The sequence below is a fragment of the Watersipora subatra genome, chromosome 1 (genome assembly GCF_963576615.1).
Source record: "Watersipora subatra chromosome 1, tzWatSuba1.1, whole genome shotgun sequence".
In the NCBI taxonomy this organism is placed as follows: Eukaryota; Metazoa; Bryozoa; class Gymnolaemata; order Cheilostomatida; family Watersiporidae; genus Watersipora; species Watersipora subatra.
Genome location: NC_088708.1, coordinates 25702111 through 25728743, shown reverse-complemented (window position 1 = coordinate 25728743; position 26633 = coordinate 25702111). Strand labels below are relative to the sequence as shown.

The 26633-nt window shown below is 36.8% G+C and overlaps 2 protein-coding genes across 5 annotated transcripts in view; one reads left to right on the top strand and one right to left on the bottom strand.

Moving 5' to 3' along the window:
* Window positions 1-1124: 1124 nt before the first annotated feature.
* On the top strand, window positions 1125-18350 carry LOC137402182 (PDZ and LIM domain protein 7-like). Of its 4 annotated transcripts, XM_068088681.1 has the most exons (11): window positions 1125-1303; window positions 5037-5188; window positions 7977-8078; window positions 8405-8565; window positions 8904-8958; window positions 9650-9844; window positions 10140-10316; window positions 12446-12626; window positions 15115-15235; window positions 16492-16607; window positions 17907-18347. In XM_068088681.1, exons 1-11 carry the CDS (start codon window positions 1199-1201, stop codon window positions 17985-17987), a joined length of 1446 nt encoding a protein of 481 aa, XP_067944782.1. In that variant the 5' UTR covers window positions 1125-1198; the 3' UTR covers window positions 17988-18347. The 4 variants fall into 4 exon arrangements, with proteins under 4 accessions (XP_067944782.1, XP_067944766.1, XP_067944774.1 ...); XM_068088665.1 differs by lacking the exons at window positions 1125-1303; window positions 5037-5188 and adding an exon at window positions 5434-6067 and having other exon boundaries at window positions 17907-18350; XM_068088673.1 differs by lacking the exons at window positions 1125-1303; window positions 5037-5188; window positions 8904-8958 and adding exons at window positions 5434-6067; window positions 9273-9309 and having other exon boundaries at window positions 17907-18348.
* LOC137402173 (tonsoku-like protein) overlaps window positions 18293-26633 on the bottom strand; it is a 26756-nt gene continuing 18415 nt past the window's right edge. Inside the window, exons 16-23 of the mRNA XM_068088656.1 lie at window positions 26336-26442; window positions 26019-26190; window positions 25289-25361; window positions 23581-23859; window positions 21604-21850; window positions 19496-20280; window positions 18947-19121; window positions 18293-18400 (exon numbers count right to left, since the gene is read on the bottom strand). Of these exons, the coding sequence (XP_067944757.1) occupies window positions 18374-18400; window positions 18947-19121; window positions 19496-20280; window positions 21604-21850; window positions 23581-23859; window positions 25289-25361; window positions 26019-26190; window positions 26336-26442 (1865 nt within the window). The 3' untranslated portion in view covers window positions 18293-18373. The remainder of the gene's footprint in view (window positions 18401-18946; window positions 19122-19495; window positions 20281-21603; window positions 21851-23580; window positions 23860-25288; window positions 25362-26018; window positions 26191-26335; window positions 26443-26633) is intronic.

The following is a 26633-nucleotide window of genomic DNA, read 5'->3' as shown; positions in this document are numbered from 1 at the left end:
ACCAGGAAGTCCAGAAACCCCGGATCACGCTTTCAAAAATGTGAAAAATAAATGGAAGCATGAAGTCATTATGATCATTGGATGTGCAACCAAATATATTACAGGTAAATGCATATCACACCGACAAACTAACTTATGTAATCAGAGTGGGTGTAGACTGGAACATAACATTTCTAAAAGCAAATGCTGAGTTAAGCAAGAAAAAATTGTAAAAAGAAACCTCTATGTAATGGATGCTGATATGGCTGAAAAAGCCTATGGCTTATATTCTTCCATTGATCCCAACAGTAACAGTCTTGTTACAGCCGATGGCACAATGTTTTCTATATCAAACTCGTATCAATTTACATCGTTTTCAAATCTCCGTCGATGTGTTTATGGCGCCAATAGCATAATACTGAATGTAAAGCTTAGGCGTCCTTGAAAAAATATTAAAGATGAGAACTCAAAAGCATTAATCATCTATTCTAATGAGCAAACATGTTTGCATGGGTACCTTAATTACAGTCACACTGAAGAAAAATAATATTGGTAAGCAAATGACACGCAACGATGATTTTTTTTATCACCCGATACTTTATTCATCAGATAATCCCGTTTATCCCAAAATTATGAAGCGACGTTATTGAGTTGTGGAGAAAAATAGAATTTATTTCTAGTTGGCTTAGAAAAACATAAACGCAACTACATCACACCATCGTTGCATACATGTTATATGTATTCTCAAGTATTGCACAAACTTGTTGTTTTATGTGTCAACGCTGAAAATACTAGCGAACTACAATGGTCAGTCGCATCGATCATTACAAATGGTAGCGAAAACAATGTTAATAGCAAACGTATTAAACATTTCAAACTACGAATAGGAAAATGCAGGCAATAAATACAAATATTTATAAAACATCTATAACATGCTATCACCCCGATTTTATAAATCAGTCAACAAAGACACGGCATCTTTAAAAAAGAAAGCTATCGAAATGCAAACACCACTGCCAAATTCTGTGCTGTTAGCCAATCATAAAAAGTACAAAAAATGCAAACCACACACACGCCATTAAAACGATACGATAAAATTAATCGCACTGTCGCAAATGCAGATGGCGGAAATGGATTAGCGGTGATTAAGGAAGGAAAGATAGGATTTTACACTCGCTTCACAAGCAGTTTATCAAGGTTTTGTGGCAACATTTTTAAAATGTCGAGGTTTGTTGCAGTATTACAGAGACCTAATGGAGCGTCACCATGGGGGTTTCGTCTGCAAGGTGGTGCCGACTTCAGATCACCTCTTATGGTTCAAAGAGTAAGTTAGTAGTATGGTTCATACCGCTATTAGAATACTAAAATATCAAAAGAGGATTTCAATTAATTTTTTTAATTATGACTGAAAAATGACCAACAGTTACTAAAAATTTTGATAGGAAACCCTTGTTTTTGCCGTTCAACCTTCATAAGCCGTATGTGTACCAGTTTGGTATGCTATGCGGTGATATAGTTAGGGTAAACAAGCAGAAATAGTTGATTAATGGACCAGTTTAACGGAATAGTTTAAAACAGTGATATTTGTTAAAAAAAATTCATAGTTAGTATTTTGGCTTAAACAATAATCTATGATAAATACCTGCTGATGTCATATAAAATGTTTACTGTTTGGTATTGCACTTGTCAAAATAATACTGTGTGAACTTGCTTTTAATAGAAATGTGTAGGTCTATTAAACAATAATTCATTATACTTGCATAGCACGTTTTGAAGTCTACACGTAATAAACCATTGATGGCGTTTTTCAAATCCTAGTCTCAAATACTGGTGTACGAAAGCACACCGCAAGTTAAATTGCGATACGTTAAATTTAAGAGGTCTTCAGCCTAATCACTCTGTTAATGAGTGCTGTCAAAGAGAGATGGTATAACATCAACCACAAATAGGAAGCAACTTAAGCATGTTTATTGATTTCATTTTAGGACAGCTTATTGGTCTGTCAGTAATGCTTGATACAGAATGGCACATGCATTGCCAACATGTTCAAGTTCAGACTAATGTATACACAGCCTTTGATAGTGAGCGTTTTAAACAATGCCTTGAAAGTGTTTTAACTTGTATTATTTAGCTTTTTATATGATCAATTAATTAGTTAGAGTCTTCTCCTTCTACTAATTTTGCTGAAGCTAAATTGGGTGCAGTAGGTGTTACAAAAACTGCAATAGGCCCTATCTATGTCATTAATAAAAGTATTACGCTTTTCAATAATGTGAAACGTGTTCAAGGATAAATTTTTATGTCAGCGAAAGATTCCTGCATGTTTCAGAACAGTGTCATGAAGTTAAGCTTGCTTTATCTGTAAGTGTTATTTTATCTTTGCTAGAATTCTGTCAATCGTTCCAACACTTTCTCTGGCGTTATGACAATACAATGCTATAAATGAATTTTCTGCTTTTTATTGTTTGATAGAAACTGATGCTCATACAAAAACTTGCATTTGCGCAATTCGAGGTTAAAAAACTGGTGAAACGGTTGAATCATCTGTTTCAAGTTGAACAAATGTATAAAATTGATCACAAGAATGTAAAAGCTACCAATTCATTATAGGAATGGTCTTTGCTAAGTGTACTCATCGACACATAAATGTCTCAATTATATATTCGCCAACCTATAATTTTAGACTTGAAAAACAGAGTCAAGGGTCAGATCATTCTAAAACATTGGAAAGTATCTCTTAATGATATTTAGTTTTTGCAATTATAGCTTAATTGCGGATACTTGGCTTTGTATGGCTCATAACAGTGCAGTGCTCATCATGCGGAATGCGATGGCATTATTCTTCGAAATGACCACTGCAACTCAAACTGCCTCACGATCTCTAATACTAACTTGATACTTTATGATTAGGGCCTCAGTCTAGATTCATTGGATGGTTGAAACTTATTCAGAGAGCGGGAGTGTTATTTGATACGCTAAATTTATTCTGTATCTTCTCATCAGACTTGTCAAATCTTGCGTGTTTCGCAAGATTTGAGCTCCATAATTTAACGCACTGACTGCTTGCAGGACTCGTTGTAGAGCAGCTGATAGAACAAGTTAAATCTGGAGCTCAATTAAGGTAGAGCATGGAAATGTGGTGTTCAAAGCATGTCGAATAATCACCTATTCGAAGGTTTGACATAAATTTTAAGGATGGAAAGGTTGACCTGTCTGTCATTCTAGTTTGCAGTTGGGTTGTTCATTCGTATAGCAGACTTCATAAGAAACCAATTATTAATAAAAGCAGTGGATGGATACAAACGTCACACACAGTCTTCATATTCTTGATTTGAATTCTGTAGACCTCATCCAATTTTAGTGTGTGGCATGTGAGTCAAATGACTGCCTTTTCTATCAACAAGGCCGAGCATGCTGCGAAACACCAATTTAATATCATAGTTTTTATTAGTTACAAATAAAGAACTTTCGAAGAACCGTACAAATTTTTCCTGAGTTGCTAGCTGTATCCATTAAGTCTAGATATTAGCTTTGTTTATTCATGCTGTATCTGTTACAACATTCAGGTACTGTTTTATACACAAACTTTACAGCTCCTCTGATTGCGTACAACGAGTAAACACAAATGCATATTGATCAGATTAGCTTGTAGGTTGTTATTTTTTGTTGTACGAACAAAAATGCACGCATCATCATGTTTGGTTTTTTCAATTAGATTTTTAAAATGTCACCTCTCAATATTCATTCATCGTAAGGCTTCCGCTCGAAGCTCCCTTTTCAATAACACCCTTTTCTGTCTTCGAGAGATTTTGTGAATCGAATATTCAGTGTGTTGGCATGGTCGATTGATGATTTTGTGTCTTTATGAGTGCACCCTGTACAGCTCTGTGTATCGCCTGCTAGTTTGCGCAACTTTGTAACTAAGGATAGGTAAGTGGTGGTGAACATTCACGATATGATGTTATACCTATCTTATGCTGGGAAGCATAGGCATGGCGCATCACTTGTGAAGTGCTCTCATCAAGTATTTGTTTGCATATCCCTAATGTTACAGCAGATAACTTGTCTCGCAGATAAGAACAAACCATCTGGTACTAATGTTCTTCCATACTGTAGATTCAATCATCTTTTACCCATAGCATTTTTATACAGTAGCCACAAGTTACGTTGTACTTTTGCCTTTAGCCGCTGTCATGCTCGTCAATCACATGTATAGGTAGCTAGGGTTCTTAGTGGTTAGTAAATTATGGGCATTTTGGACTATTGTATTCTTAGGCAGGTACGATTTCCTAGTTTTTAAGGAGGCGATTACAGCCTAACACAAATAGCTAATGTAACTCCGTACAGCTCAGATTACAGATACACACACACTATTCATTCCCCGCCCTCCAGACAAGAATCACTTTAATGTCTCCTCTCATTTATCGTTTTCCATATTTGGAGTCACCTCAAGCGATGTGGCTCACCGCTTTATGCACATTGTTGGCATAACAGTCATGCTTATAGTATGTTCTGGAATGAAATGCCTACCCGATGCAACACACTAGCATGGTGACCTGATATCAACAATTACCTTCTGCTTAAAGCTTATCTATCCTCAAGTTTTAGTTCCTAAAGATCATTTAATGCTGCTTTCTGTTCAGTTTCTTTTTAAAAGTTTTCAAAAGTAGGTATATTTTTGCTTCTACTTGTTCAGCTAAACTGAGGCACTGCGACTTAGCAAACAAACTGCATTGTTCATCGGCTTATCACTTCATAATTATATTTTTAAACGTGAATGGGAAGACTACTCCAGAATAACTTCAGAGCATTTCAACCGAAGTAGCTGACACAATGCACTTCAATAAGTTTTGATTGGCCTACTTATTTTCCAATGAAGATTGTTCACTTCTTTGACCTGCTATAAAACTAGTACATGACTGGAGGCACTTGAAGAATGTACACTAATTTATTTGTAGCACATTTGACTCACGCCTGTCTACTCACTGATCATGCATTCAGGCATTCACCCCTTACTTCTTTGTTGAAAAATTGATTTTGTCATTGTTTTCGTGCAGGTGAATCCTAGAAGCATAGCTGAGCAGGCAGGTCTGAAAGTGGGTGACGTCATATTGGAGATCAATGGCTCGGCTACCTCTTCTATGAGGCACCAGGAAGCTCAACAGGCGATAATTAACTCGGGCAATAGGATCTCCTTAAACCTTTCTAGGTATGCCGTATTTTTCTCTGCCTTTTTGTAGTGCATTCGCAAATTTTAATAGGATTGTATGCCGCTACATATAGGTGCTTCAGGTCGGTGGTGTAATGGAATTCGTCTGCTGCTTTTATTGAGGTGTTTCATCAGTCTAATGAAGGCATAAGGAGCAATAACTGTACAATGGAAAGGTTACACCCACCGATTATACATTTCCGTAATGAGCTTCATTTCAGTTTGTCTGCTTCAGTGTTTCGAGAACTATCAGTTGTTGATAATCTGTCGAGCTGCCATGAGCTACCATCGCTACAACTACACCTCGCCATCCGGCAACAGCAGCTACCATAGTAGCAGCTATACGTCGCCATCTAGCGGCAGCCGATATTCCTCTAACTATGAATCTTCTTTGTCTTCAGGCTATGGTAGCGGACTCGGAGGTTATAGCGGTCGAAGTAGTGCCTACGGCGGTTCTTTAGGGAACCTATCCTCTAGTCGTTATGGAGACTACGGTAGCCCTGGCAGCTCATATAGCTCTAGTCATTATTCTCCAAGCTCGTCGTTTTCGTCTTATTTGCCCAAATATTCATACGATCGTACTAGCAAGTATGATACCTTGAGTTCATACACCCCACGCTCCGACTTTTCGCGCAGCAGACCAACTTCTGGCTACGGCAGCAGTTCATCCAAGTATCGCTCGAGTAATCTCGACACGGACACTTATAGTAGACCTCGTAAGACTAGATTTGCTGATGAAGTAACAAGCGCAAGTACACCTAAATCTAAGGCAGCTGAGCTACCGTCATCGAAGCGAACAGATGCAGTACCAAAGAGGTCTGCCAAAGCCGCCGACACCTCAGAAAGTGACAAACCTGTCCGTAGACGCGTGCGAGATGAGTAAGTTGCATTTGCATGGATTGTTTTTCCATCAAAACTGACAAATACTATTGTTACATGCAATTATATATTTAACTGTCTTTTTGAGTTTATACTCATTTAATTCAGTTTAATTGAATTATATTGAAAGAAATTATATTTCAAGTTAGTTTAAAGCTTGACTGACAGAGTTTTAAAATTACATCTATTTATAAAAATCTAATCATGATATTTCGTTTAGAAGCAGATTTCACAGATACCTAAAAAGTCTGTGTCGTATTTATATGTCCTGCATTAATTTTCAAATTGTTTCTTTGTAATTACACTAACCAGCTTGTGCATATCATATTGTGGCTTGCTTTAGCAAAAAATTCTTTTTTTACACAGACTTTTATTTAATTAAAGATTTTCTTTAAAAATTAGCTATTCTCAGATTTCACATACATGTATTTAAAACTTATTAACGCATGCCTTTATTTTAAAACTAAGGAATTTGAATGGACAATTTATAGATAATTTAGTTTATAAAACGAGCGATTTTAATATAATATAGCGCCGCAGCTGTTTCTGGTCAGTATTTTGCAAAGATCGCAAAACTTTCTTTACATTTTCATGACTTGAAAATGTTGATAAAATCTGGTTTTTTGTTGAAGTTATGCACAATTATTATTCAAACCGAAATGTGTAATGTTATCTGCTACTGATATTGCAAAAACATTTTTGCTGTCAGTTAACCTTAACGTGGATTTCATCCTCAGTTGCTACAATTTTAGTGTCTCCGGATTTTCTCAATATCGTCCAAACTTGCCACTCTATTTCATGGTATGATTCTAGGATTCAGCCAAGTTAACATGTGATTAGGCCTACACTCTTTAATTGACTATCGATACACACAATTCTCAATTACAATTGAATACCAGGAACAAGTTTTCGTCGTGTCACAAACCGGTATCTTAAAGCGTCTTAGGTAGTAAGTAACGGGCTATTGGACGAGAAATACTTTTCATTTAATGCACGTTTGACATTAGTTTAATTTTCTGAAAAACAGCTCTATCAATATAGTAGTCAGAAGTATTAAGTTTTACACAACCTTCATTGTTTTGACAGTTATCAGTTTTCTTTCACTTTGTAATTGAGAAACTTTCACATGTATTGGGAGTTGTGTCTCTACACCCTTTGAACAAGTTATTCATCTCAAAGTTCAATGCATTCAAGTTGCTCATTCATACACTCTTTACTGCACGCAGTCTCATGTTCAATGATAAAGTGCAAAGCATTTAAGTTTCTAATTATATGTTTTAATTATTAATTGATTATTTTAAATTATGAAATGTTATAGTAAATTTTAAATTTGTTGGTAACCTTGTCTCTAGCAATAAATTGGGCATGTCTTTTAGAGTTAGTTGTCTGCAGCTCGTAGGTTCAATTATTTTATATAAATTGTAAGGAGTTTGTTAATGCAAATTTTAGATGTGTTGATTACCCTGCCTCTAGTAATAGATTAGTCTGATAATAGATTTGGAGTTGTCTGCAACTCACTAGATGCTCCGGCATGAATCATGTTTAAATATTAGCATTAGGCAAGAACCTATTACCTTTGTGCAATATAATTGCTTCTACAAAGTGCCAATTAGACTTCTTCATGTGGTTACTGACCTACTTTTATATCTTCTTCATTTTCCTTTTCACACGCCTCGGCTTGTTACTGATGTTTGATCTACAGATATCTTGCCAGTATAAATAACCTCTAATAAACTAACTGACATTTCCCTCTTACATGTTTCTGCAGAAAATGGACAGAATGAAAGCTATTTATATAGTACTTCGTATTTAGGGCGAATGGTCTATCATGTTTGTAGCCATTCTCTGTAAGCTAGACTCCATAAACCAAATAACATAGATTATTATGCCGCTTGCCAATTGCTTTTAGGGGCTCAATTCAGACACCATCCGCCGCTCCTGATGCCGATGTTGCCGCTGTTACTCGGAAGACTGAGAATCTCAGTGTAAACAACTCTGGTAGCCAGCCAAGGTATCACTACTAGCAAAAGTTAGCATGAACGATTCCATGCAGTCCCCCACAATTGAAGTGTTCATTAGAATTGCTCCCTCCCTTCCACCGGCTTTCAAATTACAATAAACCATTACTGTCATGCTTTATGACATTTAGCCTATTATAGCTCTATGTACGATGCCGGATGCATTGAGCAGATTGCCGTGTCTTGATGTTGCTTCACTTTTACAGTATGTTTCCCTCCTCCGCATGCGCTGTTTACTGCTTGACTTGCGATCATGTTTTGTTGAGATTGTCTCTGTTGCACCTATTCCGCTTCTGATTGTGCATGTGTTGACATTCAGGCCGGTCTCACCAAGTTTTCAAGATTTTGGCAAGCAGGCTTCTGAGAGTGCAAGATACAAAGAGCAAGTATCGGAGACTCCGCAGTATCGTCCCTACACCAATCCTAACTTACAGTCTAGTTCTTTTAAAACTCTGCAAACCGTGATTGATTCTGGCAGAGGTATGCTAAGATATAGACTTTGGAAAGTTTTTAACTATACATCTAATGTTTGGTTGATTTTATTGGCTTCTACTGCTCTGTCATGACCAACGTGAAGAAATGCTGCCAAGCGGGATTGACTTATGACTGAAAAAAGATATCATTTTAAACAACCAGCTTTCCTCTCAAATCATAAGCGTCGTTTAATGTCAAAAAATTAAATTTGACAAACTGAATACGATGACAAAAATATGCTCAATATTGCTAGTATTTTGCTAAGCATTCATTGCAGTGATGTTGGATTTGTCTCCCCAATTATTGTAATCTAGCACTGTTACTGTGTAGCTGTTGATTTGTAGACGAGCCCACAATTCAGGTTCAAAATTATAACAATCCGTCTGGTCTGTATCAAGCGTAAGTCATAGCAACATAGCTGGCCAGAGGCTATCTGTCAGTCTTACTAACTTTTCAGCCTCGACACACATTCGCGTTTCATCTTCCTCACAATGTACTAATATTTAACCGTTGCCAGAATTTTCATTCTTAATTTACCTGACTTTCCAAACACTGATCAAATGGCCCGAGCCCTAGCAAACAAATAGATAATTATATCAATGACTATTATAACATACATATTAGCAGTAGTCTCCCCTTGTTTACTTTAACTCGCATGTGCTGCACTTCTCTAGTCTAGTCTTTCTCGTAGACATTCTTGTTCTCTCTTTCAGATCCTGGTAGCTTCTTGCAGAAAGCACCCTGGCAGAGGTAGTGCACTAATAATTTCCATTATAATACTCATTCCTTGTCTTTCTATTCTCTTGGTAGCAGAGGTTGTATCGCAATCAGTTAAGTCAAGCTTTTATTCCTAAGTGTTTTATGCCAGCCTACTATTATGGGTTTCTGTATTAGGCTCTTGCGTGCGTCCGATTAAATGACTGGCAGATGTCATGCCTTGGTTTTATGCGTGTCAAATCGGCAATAAACGCCTTTGTATCTACATGTATTATTACTGTTTCTGTCTTTCATTTGCATGGTTTGCAATTGTTCATTCCTTCAGCTAGGTGTGTGCGCTGTGTGGCATCCGTGTTTGCTGTGCATTTTGCAGCTCAACTGTAAATCAGCCTGGCAATGAGCCTAGAAAATACACTCCATCGAAAACTTGGGCCGCAGTTCATGCAGACGCTAACAATAGCGGTGGCAGGCCTGGTTCAGGTCCGCCTCCTGCTCCTCAGGCAGGTCCTTATAAGCCCCCACCCGCTGATAAACATAGAGATACTGGCTATAAGCCAACTAGCTACAAGTAAGTATATGTGAGAGAGAAATTTGGTTATATATAACGATGCTACCAAGTTCCTTCAAGGTGACAAAATATATATTCTGGAGCCATTCGTGCGTGTTTGGCTATTCGACTGCCATTGTTTTTAGAACATTCAGCTGTCATTGTGAACTCTGGTGTTGCTGATGTAAAGAAATTCCCGTTGCATCTTTCATTGACAAACTCGTGTAGGTGATAAATGCTTGATAGCTTCTAAAACCTTTTATTTTGTATTTCATGTTAGTTTTTGGTTCTACATGTTATATCAACTGATTTTTAGTCCACCCAAGCCGGCTGGAGCACCAAAACCCTTTGCTCCTTCTTCAGCGCCACCTAATAAAAATACTCAAGCGCCTGTTGGTGACAACGTGGTAACCAAGGGAACATCCGCCATTAACCAACAATCAGCTAACCCTGACAAAACACCTGTTTGCGCAAGATGTGATACTGATATAAGGTAGAGTTGGAGCATTTCTTCTCAATCTATTTAAGAAGATTTTGCTAGCTGTAACACAATGCTAAAACTGAGCATGAGAGCAGTTGTTGCTTTATCATATGAGTGCTCTAATTGCGGCTGTCTGGATACTTGTATGCATACTAATGATATCTAGGGATGAAAGGATGTTATTGACATTTACCAATATCTAGATATTCTATAAACGGATGGTATTGACATCTACCAATATCTAGATATTCTATAAACAGATGTTATTGACATCTACCAATATCTAGATATTCTATAAACGGATGTTATTGACATCTACCAATATCTAGATATTCTATAAACGGATGTTATTGACATCTACCAATATCTAGATATTCTATAAACGGATGTTATTGACATCTACCAATATCTAGATATTCTATAAAAGGATGTTATTGGCATCTCGACTATTCTATAGATTTTATGATAGTGTTAAAAGTGTTTTAGAGTTAAAAAACTGAAATCATCGGCTAATATTAAAATGTTGAGTGTTTCATATCAATACCTTTCATTGAAAGTAAGATCTCTTGCATTGCATCTTTTTGTCAAACAATGATATCACGATATAATAACGATGTCATTTTCAATTGACACGCGTTTACATATACTATATAGAAAAAATAAAATACTTTTTATTAGGGTCATCATTAGGGCCGCTGTAGCGCTTGGATAGCATGTAAAGTGAAGGTAGTGCTAGGATAGCATGTAAAGTGGAGGTAGTGCTAGGATAGCATGTAAAGTGGAGGTAGTGCTAGGATGGCATGTAAAGTGAAGGTAGTGCTAGGATAGCATGTAAAGTGAAGGTAGTGCTAGGATAGCATGTAAAGTGAAGGCAGCGCTAGGATAGCATGTAAAGTGAAGGTAATGCTAGTGTTATGGTTCTTCAGATATCTAAATGTTTCTAGTTTTAGGCTCGGGTTCTTTTAGATAGATACATAGTTGCTGCAACGGAGTCTTTCAGAAATGCTGTTTAGTGGTGATTACGAATTTTTTAAGCTTAGGGGCTATGCATATGGTATACACAAATACCCTACAAGACAATATTATTCACGGAATTATATTTCGCAGATGTTGTTTTTTTATACATTTTCGTACTATTGGCGACTAGTTTATTCGCAGAGGAACACATCTGTGAATAAATTTATCCGTGAATCCAGCTAGCAATAGAGTACGAAACCTCCACATGCATATATCATGTGCTTAACTTTCTGGTTGACTTTTCTATTCTATATGTAAACATATCTGCAAATCAAATCATATACACACCATAATGTCTAAATCAGAATCATAATTGTCAATTTCATCAACTCCAGTATTACAAGTTGTTGGAGGGGATTTCGCAGTGAAAAACTGCTAGAGCAACTTTTGAGGTGATTACGTCATGAATAATGTTGTAAAGAATTGTTATGCATCGGCAATGGGCATAATTCTAACCCCCGGCGTTGGTTACAGAAGAGTTTGACACTCAGCTATGTTTACTGACTACGCCTGGTGACTAATTTTAGGTAGCAGTTATTCTCCCTTCTCACAAAAAGCTGACAACTCTAACTATTTACAGATTTCAACTATTCCCGGAATAGTCTGCCGGCGAATCTGCCAGCTTTTAAATCGATCGAATAATATCATTCTGTAGGAAAATATTCAAGGTTTAATGGCATACTCCCTCATCTTTGTGAGGAATAGTCCTGGTATCTGCAATGATCAGGGTGTACACCAGTGCTCAATGATCAAGTAACATAGCCATCGTTAGCAGTGGGAAAACGTGTGCCTCACGAGGTACTATTAAAACCATAGAACAAGTTACTGTAAGTAGGCTGCGATAACCAAATCGCCATTTAACAAGCATTTATCTGTTATTACCCTTCAATCATCAAAATAGTTCCCTCAGCAATCGAATATCGTTGAGCTAGCATAATTGCACAGTAAGCATAGATGATTTAGTACTGCATACCGCATTCATCAATAGCACCCTAAATGCAGTATGTTTTTAATTGTGGTTATAAAATATTCATAGCAAATTTACTGCTTTTGTATTGCGATTTACGTGATAGAAGTAATGGTTGAGTGTTGGTTAACAACTTGAAATAGTTTGACGATTGCAGAGGCCCATTTGTGCTGGCCCTCAACAAGTCATGGTGTCCAAACCATTTCACTTGCTCCAAGTGCAACAGCGAACTGGTGAACATGGGTTTCGTCGAACTCAACGGAAATATTTATTGTGAGAACGATTACGAGAATTTCTTTGCCCCAAAATGCGCCAAGTGCAGACAAGCCATAATTGGGGTAGGTCTTATTTTTAGTTGTCATTGATACATGGTAAAACACATTGCCAAATTCTACTTTAATTGAAAATTGATGTTTCAGACCTGCATTCTTTTTTAAATGTTTATAGAGGTTTGCCTAGAATGTCTGGTCTCTCATCTAGCCATGCATGGGAGGTAGCAGCACTATCTCAGACATGATGGAGGCTACATGCTAGCCTAACAACTGCTGTCTGTCTATTCAGCATTTGTATGAGGTTTGAAAAGCAGACGTGTATAAATGGGCAATACCGTAGGGTAAAAACCATGTTAGCAGGCAATTTTATATTTCTCCTGTCAGATTTTATTGTCGATTGATAACGTAACATAATTAAGTCTTTCCTACATTTGTATATATATAGAAACTCTCGTAGGCATGCCTAGCTTACCATGAATAATACAAAGAGTGGTCAACTTGTACTTATTCAGAGTTCTCAAATTCATATACACTCGGATCTGTTTTACAGTAGTATTGTCGTTCTCATGAAGTCTCTGTAGCGCACACATAGCCGATTGCTCATATGAATGTAACCTTTATTACATGCAGTCACAGGTATGGTTCGGAGTTGTTGTACGTACCTTATGATTAGTTAAAACTAATATTTAACAATTGCCACTTTATTTACTAATCACAAGACTAGCTAAATGTAGTCCATCTTTACGGATATGAGTAGATTTAACTCTCTTCGCCCAGTCTTAGAGCGGCAGTATAGGCTTCATCTAATGATTTCCTCTCTACACATTTATGGAGTTGATTTAAAGCCAAAACTAATACTACGGTCCAACAATCATGCTGTTACTGAATGTTTATGCAGCTTATTGTCAAATATTTCATCCAGGATAAATCATCCACCATAAAGGATATATAGATATTTACAAGCTTAGTGCCAGCTACCTCCTTCATTCAACTTGTTCAGAAATGAAATTAAAACAAAGATTATTCAAAGTGATTTTCTTTACCGTTGTTCCTGTTAACTGATGGTAAAAACTGTTAACTGTCTACTCTCTCTCTCTTTATTCATAAGCCTTTTGTAATGTACGAATGAGAAATAATTTACGTAATACTTGATTTGTTAGAACGATTGGTCCTCATTTGACAGATTATAAATTCTATTAAAATTCTTTTTGTCTGAAATCGGATTGAGATTTAAAATTGAAATTCGTTGAAGAGGCCTCGCAGATTCGTCGTAACTGAAAACTGACTTCGAGTCAATGTTAGCTTGTCAGAAATCATAAACTGCAGTAAGGAAGTTGAAGCTTATTATTCTAGTGTTACAATAGCAGTTGTTTTAAATACGCCGACTTCGACGAAAACACAATATTTTGTACATGCAGTTAATGAAACAACCAAAATATCACCCAATTTTCATTCCCTGTGCTTTGTGACAGAAAAACTGAACATACGGACAGTGGCTGGGGCTCGAACCCAAGGCATTCAGCTCACCAGACTGAGCTAATTGGCCGCCTTCACAAAGCTCAGAATGATTTTGCCTATGAAAGGATAAAGAGCGCTTTGTGGTGAAAAAAGCAGAAAGACAGATGGACAACAGCCAACGATAATATAAATTAAGGCATGCGTGCCTTAAGGTTCACTGGAAACAAGTCACATATGTATGTAATGTTGTAACATATACTAGTTACATAAAAAATATTATTCACCTGTCAGTACACAAAATTTTAGCAAATTATCTAGTAATCAGTAAAAACAAGTACATTGTGTGCCGCACTAGGTTATATCATTATGTAGACTCACAGTTGAAGATACGTACAGAAACTATCTATTTCTCTGTAGTTGTTTATCTTTCACTAATGATATGGCTAGCTCATTGTAAAATTTCACTACTAAAAATTACCTAGGATGAAAAGAAAAGTTGTGAAATATTGTAATAGTTACCATAATTAGCTATAGGCTGGTAAAAGGAATGGTATAGGTATACAGTTGGTCATTTATAGTTGTAGAACAACTAAAGGGCTGTACACTTAAGTTAGGAGTTGAAGAGTTGGTTTGTTTCTAGATAATAAGCACGAAAATTTAAAGTATTTCTGCAATCAAAAAGATCCGTTGTACAGCATGTTTCTAAGATTCATACAGTTTGTTAATGAATACATGCATGAGAAACTGCAGTTCTCTTTTGGAAGGATGTCTAAAATACAAAATTCAATGCCGTTCACTATGGTTCTAGCTCAGGTGTGTCACCTTTTTATAAATGTTTTGGTAGGTGTTTTTGGACTTTGATAATCAGTACCTGGTTTACTTTAATGTTTTCTGTCTGGTATGAGGTTCTGTATCATCTTGAATATACTCATTTAAAGATGGCCACCATTAGAAGTTGCATCATATTAATCATTTAATCCTTATGCATAGTTGTTCAATATTGTTCAATATTATCGTATAGATCAATATTATCGTATATTGTCGTATAGCATCGTCATAGATGCTTCTGTTATAGCAGATAATGGCTTATTGACAGGATACTGTGAATGCTTTGGATAAGACATGGCATCCCAATTGTTTCGTTTGTGACGAGTGTGGGGATGCAATCAGCAGTGGAGCTTTCCATGTAGAGGAAGGACGACCTTACTGCATGAAAGGTAATATTAGTCAAAAACACATTTTAACTGATTGATATGTGACTCCATATACATTATTTAAACCTGATGCTTTTTCACAACGCTGTGAATGTTTAGCGGTAGCCGCAGGGTAATGTATTTACCTACTCTACCATAATCTACCAACTCTATCATAGATAGAGTTGAGGAAACTCCATTAGTGAGTTAAGTATGCAGGTAGATTTTAGTGAAATTCTGTGCCGCCATTTTACAATGAAAGAGAAGATAAATTATGCGTGTACATCTCGTAAATTTCTTGGTTTTTTATTTGTTATGGTGGCCCATGGCGGGAAGCCAATCGTTTTTTCCAATTAGAAGGTCAAATGTGTACATCCTTATTTTGATGTTGTTCGGCAAAATGTTACAGTAGATTGATAACGGTTGTCTTCTTGAGTATTTGCCCAAACTTTCAAGCTTAGCCAGTTACAGGTGATTCATTTGTTGTTCAAAGTGCTCTCTTGAAAGCTGTGAGATGCCGCTGATTTTACTGACAACCATTTTATGTTAGCGAAGTTTCTGGTATGTCAAATTAAAAGTTAAAATTTATTAGATTTGTAGATTGTTTGTGGATTTGTATCATGTGAAAATTGAACTTGAGTTTTGACCACCTATTCCTTGAGTTTCTTATTGGTTAATAATCAATTGTTTTGACTGTTCGACCAACCAAATTTTGGTAAACTCTGTCAGATTAACAGCTAGTGTACATGCAGCTTAAGAGTTTTGGCATGTTGTAGCTGCCACTGAAACATGGAATTGTGATTTGTATTTAACTTCATTCTTCGCTGTAACTAGCATCTAGTATCTTACTGTTTTTCATGTAAAAATGCTGATGCATAGCTTTTTTTTTAAACTTAAAAAATGTCCCTTGCGTGGTTTTTGATAAGACAATCACTAAACTTTTGGTTTACTGTCAAAGTTACCTATTTCAGTATCATCCAAGCAGATCCGATATAAAATATTGCGCAAGAAATATTTTTCCAAAAACTCTATAACATTGCATGCTAGCAATGTTATTTTCTTTTGGCAGATTTATTTCTAAAGTGGAATATGCAGAATCATCTCACTGTTAACATGTTAACATTAAAAGGCATGTTTTCATAAGGATTCCTATTAAATGTTAAGGGAGCTTAAGCTGTTCATTCATTGTCATTCACATCTAACAATTAGTAATGCATGCATCAATATACATGTATTTTGTCTTGATTCTCTGCATGTGTATTTATTCTTTTATGTTGTAGATTGGCAGCGCCTGTTTCAAACTAAATGCACCGGTTGCAGTTACCCAGTTGAGCCCGGTGATAAGTGGATTGAGGCTCTAGACGCCAACTGGCACTCAGAATGCTTTGTTTGTGGGGTGAGTGTCTCTTTATATAGGGTTCATTTCCTGGTTTCACCTTTGCCGCTGGATTCAACCAATTAGCAGTAAGTAAAGAACTCTTACAAGCTTGAAAGCGCTGTAATGACAAGTCAGTGCTGAGAGCCAATAAATGCTGATAAAAACAAATTTTTACTGCCTTAAATTTTCAAGGGCCATGTTTTATACCAGTACAGTTATAGAACAATAATGAGATCAATCCTAGTTATTGTGCAGGTATTTATTCCTTTAGCTGTGTCCGAATCTCGTATACATGAAAGGTAACAAAAATGTTGAAAATGTGAAAACATGCATAAAAACATTGTAATCCTATCACTATAATCGCATTGTAGTACATGTAGCTCAAAATAAACAATTATGACATTAGCATTTGGTAATGAGAATTAGATGCTGGAATATATGAATGTTATTAACTAACATTAGAAGACATGCTCGCCAACTCTTACTGAGGTTACTCGAATTTTGATTCACATTTCCCTGAACAAATGGACATGCTAAATATCGACAATTTTGTGTAAAATGAACATAAATATTCACGTACTTTCTCTAATTTCAAAGTAACCGTTTTAATCTACTGGTCTACAAAGTACATTTGTAATATCACTCAGTCAAAAAGCACCATGTTAGGCAACTGCCGTATCTTTATTTGCATTAACGAGGCTATATGTTATCCATCTGCCTAAATTAGTTTAGAAATTTGTCTTTTTTTATTCAATGTCTTATAAAAAATTAGCATTCGTAGTAGTTAGTGGTCAGCACCAATTGCTTGCCAGTGGTAATAAATGCAATTTATCGATAGAGAACTTGGCATTATAGGCTTTAGCAAACCTAGTTCCTGTGCCTCTTGGCAGTGGAAAACATCAGCATGACTTATTGTTTAGTTTGATCTACCACCAGTATTGGGGAGAGAATAGTTCTGCTAGTGACTCTTTTTGTCCAGAAATCAGCACGGACGTGGATAGCGCAATGACAAACTAGCAGCAAATGGTTTTTATTCATATCTTGTTAATTAGGTGAAAACGGTACTTTACAACTTAGATTATGTTTATGCAGATTCAGTTTGGCATCTGATTTTATAGATATCATCACACAAAAACTGAACCTTATCATTAGTGTTTTTACATTCAATAACAATTGAAGCCTATCGATATTGTTAATGCATTCTGTAATCGTATGTCTAGCACACGGTATGATTTTAAATTTTTTATGTCCAATGCAAATGATATCTTATATAATTTCTCTTGTATCTGAAATGGCTTTCACCCTGCGGTATTTTAGGTATGCAGAACACAGCTAGAAGGAAAGCCCTTCTACCCGCGAGATGGCAAACCATTCTGTAAAGAACATGCAGTTGCTTAGATGCAAAGCTGAGCCCTCTCTACCATGACGAAAGGCCTCGGCAAGTGCTGCAGCAGGACAAGCTGCAGCAGGACAAGCTGCAGCAGGTCAATGATGACCACTTGTGGTCTGCACATTCATTTATACGCTGTTTTTCGTTGCTACTATTTTAATGTTACGTGATTACTGCAGATAGGTTTTCTAGTTTTTATATAAATTGTGACCGTTTTTGGCATTATATTCATATAATTATTACAGGTTGATAACATTTAGCGCTCTATTTCTTTAAAAACTTTCTAAATTAACATAGATATACATTTATATATAATATTTTAAAAAGGTTTGATGTATACAATACAAAAGGAATGCTGCTATAAAATAGAATAGTTGACTGAAACCCTTGGAATCTATTTGTCCTCTTCCATCAGCACCACCTGTAACATAGTTACAATCAAGAGGTTGCCATGTTTCTGTGAGCCAATCTTACCTAGGCAGCATCTCACGTTCAATACTTATTATCTCATCATTGACTGCTTCATTCACAACTTTTAACACTTTTGAAACTGGAGTTGTCTGCAGTACCAAAAAGTACTGATTTAGTGCACACACGCGCTTGATTGCTGAAAACAATGGGTGTGTCCACACCAGCTAAAAGCCGAGTTATAAAAATGTATTTTTTCGTAATAAACCATTCAAATAAAGTATCAAGCGAAGTGTTTATTCCGATTGAGTTCATCAGAGAATATACTCAAATGATGCTCCGCATTTTCAGAAATATACAAATCATCAAAAAAATATCAGTTTCAATTTAGAGCTTATGATCACGGAGTAAGTTAAACTCATTGTTAACACCTCCACATATCAACGGCTAGTGCTTCATTCACAAGTGCTTTCAGTTACAAAATATACCCCAGCCTCTATGCTAATTCTAAATTCTTATATCTGCAACGATTGAGATGGTGTTGGAGTGCTGAACAAACCTTTTCATTATCGACCAGGATGTCTAAGATTGCATCTTCTGAGAACAGTTCTGCTCCATCGCTAGCACGCGTAAGAAACACGTGTGAAAGCTTGGGAACCATTTGAGCTGATCTCCGTCTGGAAAGACGTCGAAGAAACTCCTCTGCCAACCATGCGATTGATGGTGACTCACTCCTGTTAAGGAATAATAGACCATGCATGAGTTTGCTGCTTCGAATTTCAGTTCAGTACGAACTGGCATAATATTACATCAATGGTTGATTATTTTTTCAGCGCTTTGAAAACCTCATCGTAGTCAAGAACAGCATAAGAAAATCATGAAGTTCTTCCAAAATACTTTTAACCCCGCTGATACATATATGTCATTTGTCATATATGCCATTCTGTATACAAGCAAAGCTGAAAGTGTTCTCACACATGGTTTGACAGTTTTAATACAACGTGATACCAATTTTGATAAAATATTTCAGAAGTTATGAAACGTGCTGTATGCTTTAGTCGAACATCCTACCTGTTTTGATGGGTCATGGTACATGAATAGTGCTCACCTTGGTACAGGGATGAGAAGAACCCGGTTCTTCCATTGAACCGTAATCCTGATATTCTGGTGATAGGAGCTGTTCAATTCTGAGCCGGCAATAGTTGAGTTAGGGTCCGTCATCAGAGAGCAGTTGAAAGCTTGATGTAAGGGTTTAACATTTGGGGGAGGAGCATGGTTACGAACAACCCGATGCTCACTCACATCATTGGCAACAGGAGGCATAAATATATTCTGCGTTGCGCATCGTGATTGACCAGGTCTGGTATTCTCCTGACTATGGAGAGGTAACCTTGATTTACGCAACGGCGTCGATGTAGGCAGGGGTTTGCTACCACCCGCATTTTTCCATTCAGCTTCATCTACATTCGAAAATAGCTCAGCTAAAATATTTCCCTTGACCTTTCGCTGACTCTGCATGTTTTTGACTGTTGTAGTTGCATGAATAGCAGATACATTAAGTGACTCATCCATAGGAGTGTCACTCCACTCCGCAGTGCGTTGCTCATCTTCATGAATATGTGTCTTAGTTGTCTCCTCCTGTAATATAGTAGCGATCGCCTTGCTATCGCTTGGGTTGTTGACTGGTGAATTTATCAAAGGTTGAGTATCTGCTTCAGCCGAGTCGCTTTTTGTAGCAGAAAACACTATCGGCTCCTCGAGAATCTCTGTGAGCTTTTCCAGGGCAGATGGGGTCATACTGTTAGCGCTTTCATCTCTTTTGGACTTACATCGCTCCTCAGAAGTTGAGTCAAATGCTGGGGTTAAAGGTTGAGATGATTGATAATCCGTATCCTAAAATTGCGCCAAGGCCAAAAGGCCTGTTTGTGTAACACAAACCAGAACAATAATACAATCAAGCTATGCCTACAAATCATTGCCGTCGACCATTATCCTAATTATCATGAGAAATGCTTAGGTGAAAAACCGCACAACACTAAAATACTTCATGGTAAGCTGTGAGGGAGTCCTAAAAGGCCCAAATGTATAATTCGCTATCTATGTAGCACCTGAGGGTAAGTTTAAATAAAATCAGCTCTTCATAATGCGAGATGTTCAGTACATTTGAAGTAAAATAATGACTTGGTAAGTAATTTGGTTCAGCGGCTGTGCCTCTGGTCAAAATCATAATGCAGTTGCGATATTTGTCATATGGGCAAGTGCAGGCTTTTTGGAAAGTTAAATTCAATCATTTAGTTATTTTAATTTCATGCTTTGGAATAGCTGGTTGACTACCTGATGGTCAGCATACAATATTGTCATAAAGTAGGGAAATATACGCTCATAAAGAATGTTAAACCAAGTGGCAATATCGATGCACTAGAGCAGCACAGAGTAGTATAACAGTAAGTGGGTTAATTGAACGGATAGGTGGTCATGCTAATAATTGATTGAACACCTGGTTGGCATGATATATTTATGCAAGGTAAGCAGATCTTCAAACATCTGTTAAAATTGGAGCCTTTAGAACTATGAACGCTTGAAAGTAGTATATAAGCAGTTTTGCTATTAAGTTGAATATCCTCAAAAAACCTGCAGTCAAATGTTCACTACCACCCGCAAACAAGGTTTTTTTTGCAGAACTTACATGTATGTAAGTATACAAATGTATATGAAAATTTAGGCCAATTTTCCTATAAATTAACCAGACAGTTCCTCAAACCGAGACGGCTTACTAAAATTTTACAAAACCATAACTATTGACGCCAACTGTTCCTTATATGCTACTCTCGAATTTTATTTAAATTTCATGTTGTCAGAAGTCTGGCAACACCAACCACAGGCAGACACAAGGTCATGTGGAGATTAGTGTGAGAATCTCTCAAAGGAATAAATACAATTAGATTAGATACAAACTGGATTTAAACCATTACTATTGTTAGAACTTGTCTTTTTGCTCCTAGCTCTTCTGGACATACATGCATATATAGCATTACAAGACTGACCATTCATGACACGAGTGCAAGGACAAACCTCTAGTGCATTCAGTTTGCACTTCCTAGTTAAAACTAAAATAGTAGTGTTAGTCAAAATGTATGAATAATCCTACTACACTTCTGCCCGATGTCTAAAATTGAACAGAATGCGAAAAATGAACACTGGTAATTTGGGTCCGACCTTGATTGAAGAAAGACTGGCTAGATTAAATCGTTTCACAGCAGGCCCGTCACTGTTAGTCAAATGATTGGAGAGCTGATTTGGTCTGCTACTGACTGGAGAGAGGACATCACTCTTGGCTGGTGAGTTAGTGAACACGTGCGATAAGTTTTGTGATGACTCATCAATGAGGGTAGACAACTTTTGAGGTGATTCATCAATAACACTCGGCGAAGATGGTATGCTACATTCCCTCTTTCTTTTCTCACTATAAAACAATATGTAGTGGTTCTGGCGAAAATATACATAGCGCAATAAAAGTAGCAATACATATTCGTTCTCTTTATGTTTGTGGTCATGAAAAACACAACTAGTAAAATACAAAGTTTACCTAAGATTTTGATGCAACAATCGGGTGAGCTTATTTTACAGCAAGCAAGTTATAAAACATCATATCTTAAAGATTGCAGTGACAGATGAAGTCACTCAGTAGTTTTAAAGCTGCGTATACCTTTCAAATATATTAGATGTACATATTTATAAACCATAAAAAGAACTGCCCTAGTAGTGAGACAGTAGAAGTCTGGGTATAAAAAGAACGACTAACTCGAAGAGGGAGTAGGGCAAAAGTGCAAAGAACTGTTAGAATGATAAAAGTAAGACCAGTCATAAAAATAACAGTTGTAGCTCTGATGGAACAGAAATACAGTCAAACATGGATAACTCGCCAAAGGATAGCTCGAACACATGGTTAACTCAAACGGTTTCTTTGGTCCGTTCCCACGTAATGATAAATTGCTATAGATAACTCGAACTCAACACTGTTAACTCGAACTGTTTTTTGCCCAACGACTACCGAAACGGTTGTTATCGCTTTAGAAAATCACTTTATTCCAAGCCATAGAGGTAAACCTCAACTTTTCGTAATTCATAAGCATCGTTATTACCACCATCGGCAAAATATTTTTGTCAACGATTTTTCTAAAGGTTTGGTGAAATTTGATTTATACCAAACATCCGCTTAGCGATTGCCCTTCGGAAGCAAGGTAAAGCGAGGTAATCTTTGCATAAACTTCAAGAAAAATTGGCAAAATTGATCATGGGTAAAACGCTCAAAAGAAAAAGATGTCTTTCTTTTGAGCATTTCAACAACGATCAAGTTTTGCCAATGTCAATCTAAAAAATGTCTTGGCAATAACATCACCTCAAACAACAAACCAATCTCAAGTGATAGAAAAATCTCTATACTTTTTGATAAAAACGTTTTAAACTTTACATTAGAAGCATTTAATTTGAAACAAGCCATTTGTGCTTTTGATTTATATTATAGTTTGTATATGTACATGTATCTACTAATAAATAAGTAAATACATGGACTTGTGACAGTGCTCTGATAACTTGAACGCTCTGATAATTCGAACACTTTCGCTCGGTCCCGTGAAGTTCGAGTTATCCATGTTTGACTGTATATGGAACTCACAAGGAAAGAGACAGAGTTGGGAGCAACTTGAAGTGCAAACAAAAACGGCACACATCAAAAGATATATATGTTGCCCAGTCTCACCTAAGATTTGACAAACTAATTGTTATTGAATTTGAATTTTAAGGAGAACCAGTTAGATAACCGACTCACATCTCGGTTCAGAAAAGAGAGCTAGACTAAGGTCAATAATAAATAAGTGGTCAGTATAATATGAATCCGCGAAGTAAGACACATCATACAATACATTTAAAAATGGACTCAGTTGATTGCATAGACCTATTAACTATGCCATATAGTATAGTTAATAGGTTTATGGTTGATTGTGATGACATAGCGAGACAAAGTATCAGTGTGCAGGGCCCAAAAACACTTAACAATGAATACATATACAGCATGATTAACATGAGTAGTAGATAGAGCACATACAGACTTTTACTGTACAGATGTACAGATGCACAGAATGGCTAGCGCGAGTAGTAGAAAGGACAGACAAACCCTAACAGTAAACATCAAACCTCTTTTTATAGCTAAAAGGTTTGCTAACTCTTGGTTTCTTTTCAACAGGTGACTTCGCATAGTCATTCACGAGCCAATCTCCTGTGGAAAGAAGGTTTCCGTCTCCCTCCTGAGGAAGGAGGGCTGGTCCAGTATCCCCTTCATCCCGGTCTCGACTAGACGTGTAGGGTAAGACAGCTCTTTTAGCAGATTTTCTCACATTTGCTAAGGCAGATTTGTACATTTCAGTGGCAGAAACTCTGGGAGAGAACGGAGCTGGAAGGTAGTCCTCCTGCAAGCTGCAATGTAAAATTCTAACTTATACCTCAATGAGATTACAATATGTTTACAGCGAGTTCACAACTATGTGTAGAAACTTTGAGATCACATATGTATCTAATGCATGTGGATTTGGTACAATAGGTCTAACGACGATTAGTCAAATAGACCGATTCATCCAAAGACATTTAGTCTAAAACTGATGCGTCCAACATACCATTTAGCCGAATGATAATTAGTTTAAAATTCAAGGATAAAAATATGAAAACTTATATGAGAGGCCTATATTCTGCCAAAAATGTTATTGGAATAAATGTAATTCAGGTGATTTTTGTGTACAAAAAGGACTTCAAAAATACTAAAAGGAAATAAAAACTTAACATAATAAACAATATTATAATTATACTGCTAGCCCAAATCCTAGATTATATGCCAGTGCTAGTAGGTATTATATGCCAGTGCTAGTAGGTATTATATGCCAGTGCTAGTAGGTATTATATGCCAGTGCTAGTAGGTATTATATGCCAGTGCTAGTAGGTATTATATGCCAGTGCTAGTAGGTATTATATGCCAGTGCTAGTAGGTATTATATGCCAGTGCTAGTAGGTATTATATGCCAGTGCTAGTAGGTATTATATGCCAGTGCTAGTAGGTATTATATGCCAGTGCTAGTAGGTATTATATGCCAGTGCTAGTAGGTATTATATGCCAGTGCACGTAGAAACTCTAAAATAGCATTATTGTCCTTCTTGCTAAAATCAGTCAAGATCCTCTCTTCACATTCCAATATCTTTTTTTGAGCTCGGCATTAGGAGACAGGAGACTCCATTTTGTCACAAACTACTCCTAAAGGTAATTAGATATATCGCTTATTTGGATGAATTAGTTTTAGACCAGTCGCTTTGTTGGACCAATCGTACAATTAAACGAGTCGATTTTAAACAAATTAGCTTTGGACATATTGGAATTGGATCAATTATCGTTAGACCAATAATTGTTCGGCATCAAATGTAAATATAGAGTATTATTTGCTTAACAAAGGAAAGTATTTTTGATTTGTATTTCATTTCATTGTTTCCACAGATCTATACCGAATTCGATGTTACTAGTTTAGTTTTAAAAACATTATTTATTTAAAACATATTGCTTTCATGTTACACTTCTGTTTTTTTATTAACTCTGTAACTTTAGAACACTGAATCAATATCTATCGAACACGACTGTTGAATGTAGATTCACCGTGACAACTTGCTGCGCTGCAACACAGCATTGTTGAAACTTATGAAATTGTAAAAATTAGCACAGATTCTATAAAACCTTCAGCCTTTGTACTCTACTGCAAGGTGCATTGCGTATGAGATGTGACTTAACAGCCACTAACTCCTGAACTCAATGTTCCATTCTCAGTCCTGAACTCAACACATTGATGAAACATGATAGCATGCTCACCTAGTGTCTTTACCACCATCCTGCCCTTTTGTATGGGGTAACATGACAGGCATCTCACTAGCTATGTCATCCTCTGGAACAAAAAAGTTTCAGGAGTTAAAAGCTCTTCAAAGAAGCAAAAGCAAAAAGTTGACACACAGGCGCAGGTTCTTTGGAATACTAGTATCCTGGCAGTCTGGTACACCGTGAGAGACCATCATGTGTAACAAGCATTGGCAAGATTACTTCCAAATGCAGGAAGGGAACCTGGTGGTGCAGATAGTAGTGAACCTGGCCGGCAAGTCAAATGTCTGTGTTCGAATCTCATGCAATGCAATCATATTTCCCAACATCCAGTCGTGACTTCAAGCAGACGGACAGATGGATGGACAAACAGACACGGCTGTCATTGTAGTAAAGATTACCAGAACTTAATTGTTTTGAAATGTTTACATCAAACAGAAAAGCTGAGCAAATATTAGTAGTCTTATAGCTAACCGGGCAAGTTTGGTTGGCCAAAATATCTAAATTACCCTAACCAGCCAGTTGCATTAATTGGATTTTAACATATTAAATAATCATGGTTCTTTTTATTCAATCCACATTTGATATGGCACTCGAGTGAAGGCGATGTCACAGGCCATTGTCAGTACACTATTGGCGTACTAGAGTGAACAAAATGGCGAAGAGGGAGACAAGGAAAGAGATACAGAAATTAATAGATTTATACTTCGTATTGAATAGGTCTTACTCTGCTTCTTGAGTTGTTCCCTAAAAGTCGTGCATTTAGGAGTTATCCCCTTGCGGACCATTGCTGTTCTTATCATTGACTCAACTTCTTCAAGTTCTGACACCTGTTCAGCTGTAAGCTCCTCATAGGAACGTTGGAGGTACTCGACCAGACAGTCCAGAGAGTACTTATTCTACAAATAGTAGACATAGGCGCATGTAAATGTACACCGTATCACATGAAAAACACACACAAAATGTGTTCATTAAATAAGACTCGCTACATTTGTATACAAAAGTTAGACTATCATGGCTGCTTTATGGCTGTGTACGACCCACCTCGTTGTCCTTGGCTATGACACTTGCTCCAGCCTCCATTAAAAACTGAATCATTTCTGTGCATCCAGAGGAGCATGCATCATGCAGGGGGGTAATACCTTGATCACCTGATAGTAAACAGGGAAAAGCAAATAAATTGAACTGAGCAAAGAGCTTGGCATATGAAGCACTACTAAACATTTACTTGAAATATCGATTTAAGAAGGAGGAGACAATCAGGCTGCCTGTGAAATCAACCTATTTAACTGATTTAACTTTCTCTGAATACCATTGTCTACCAACGCAGAGTTGTACACAT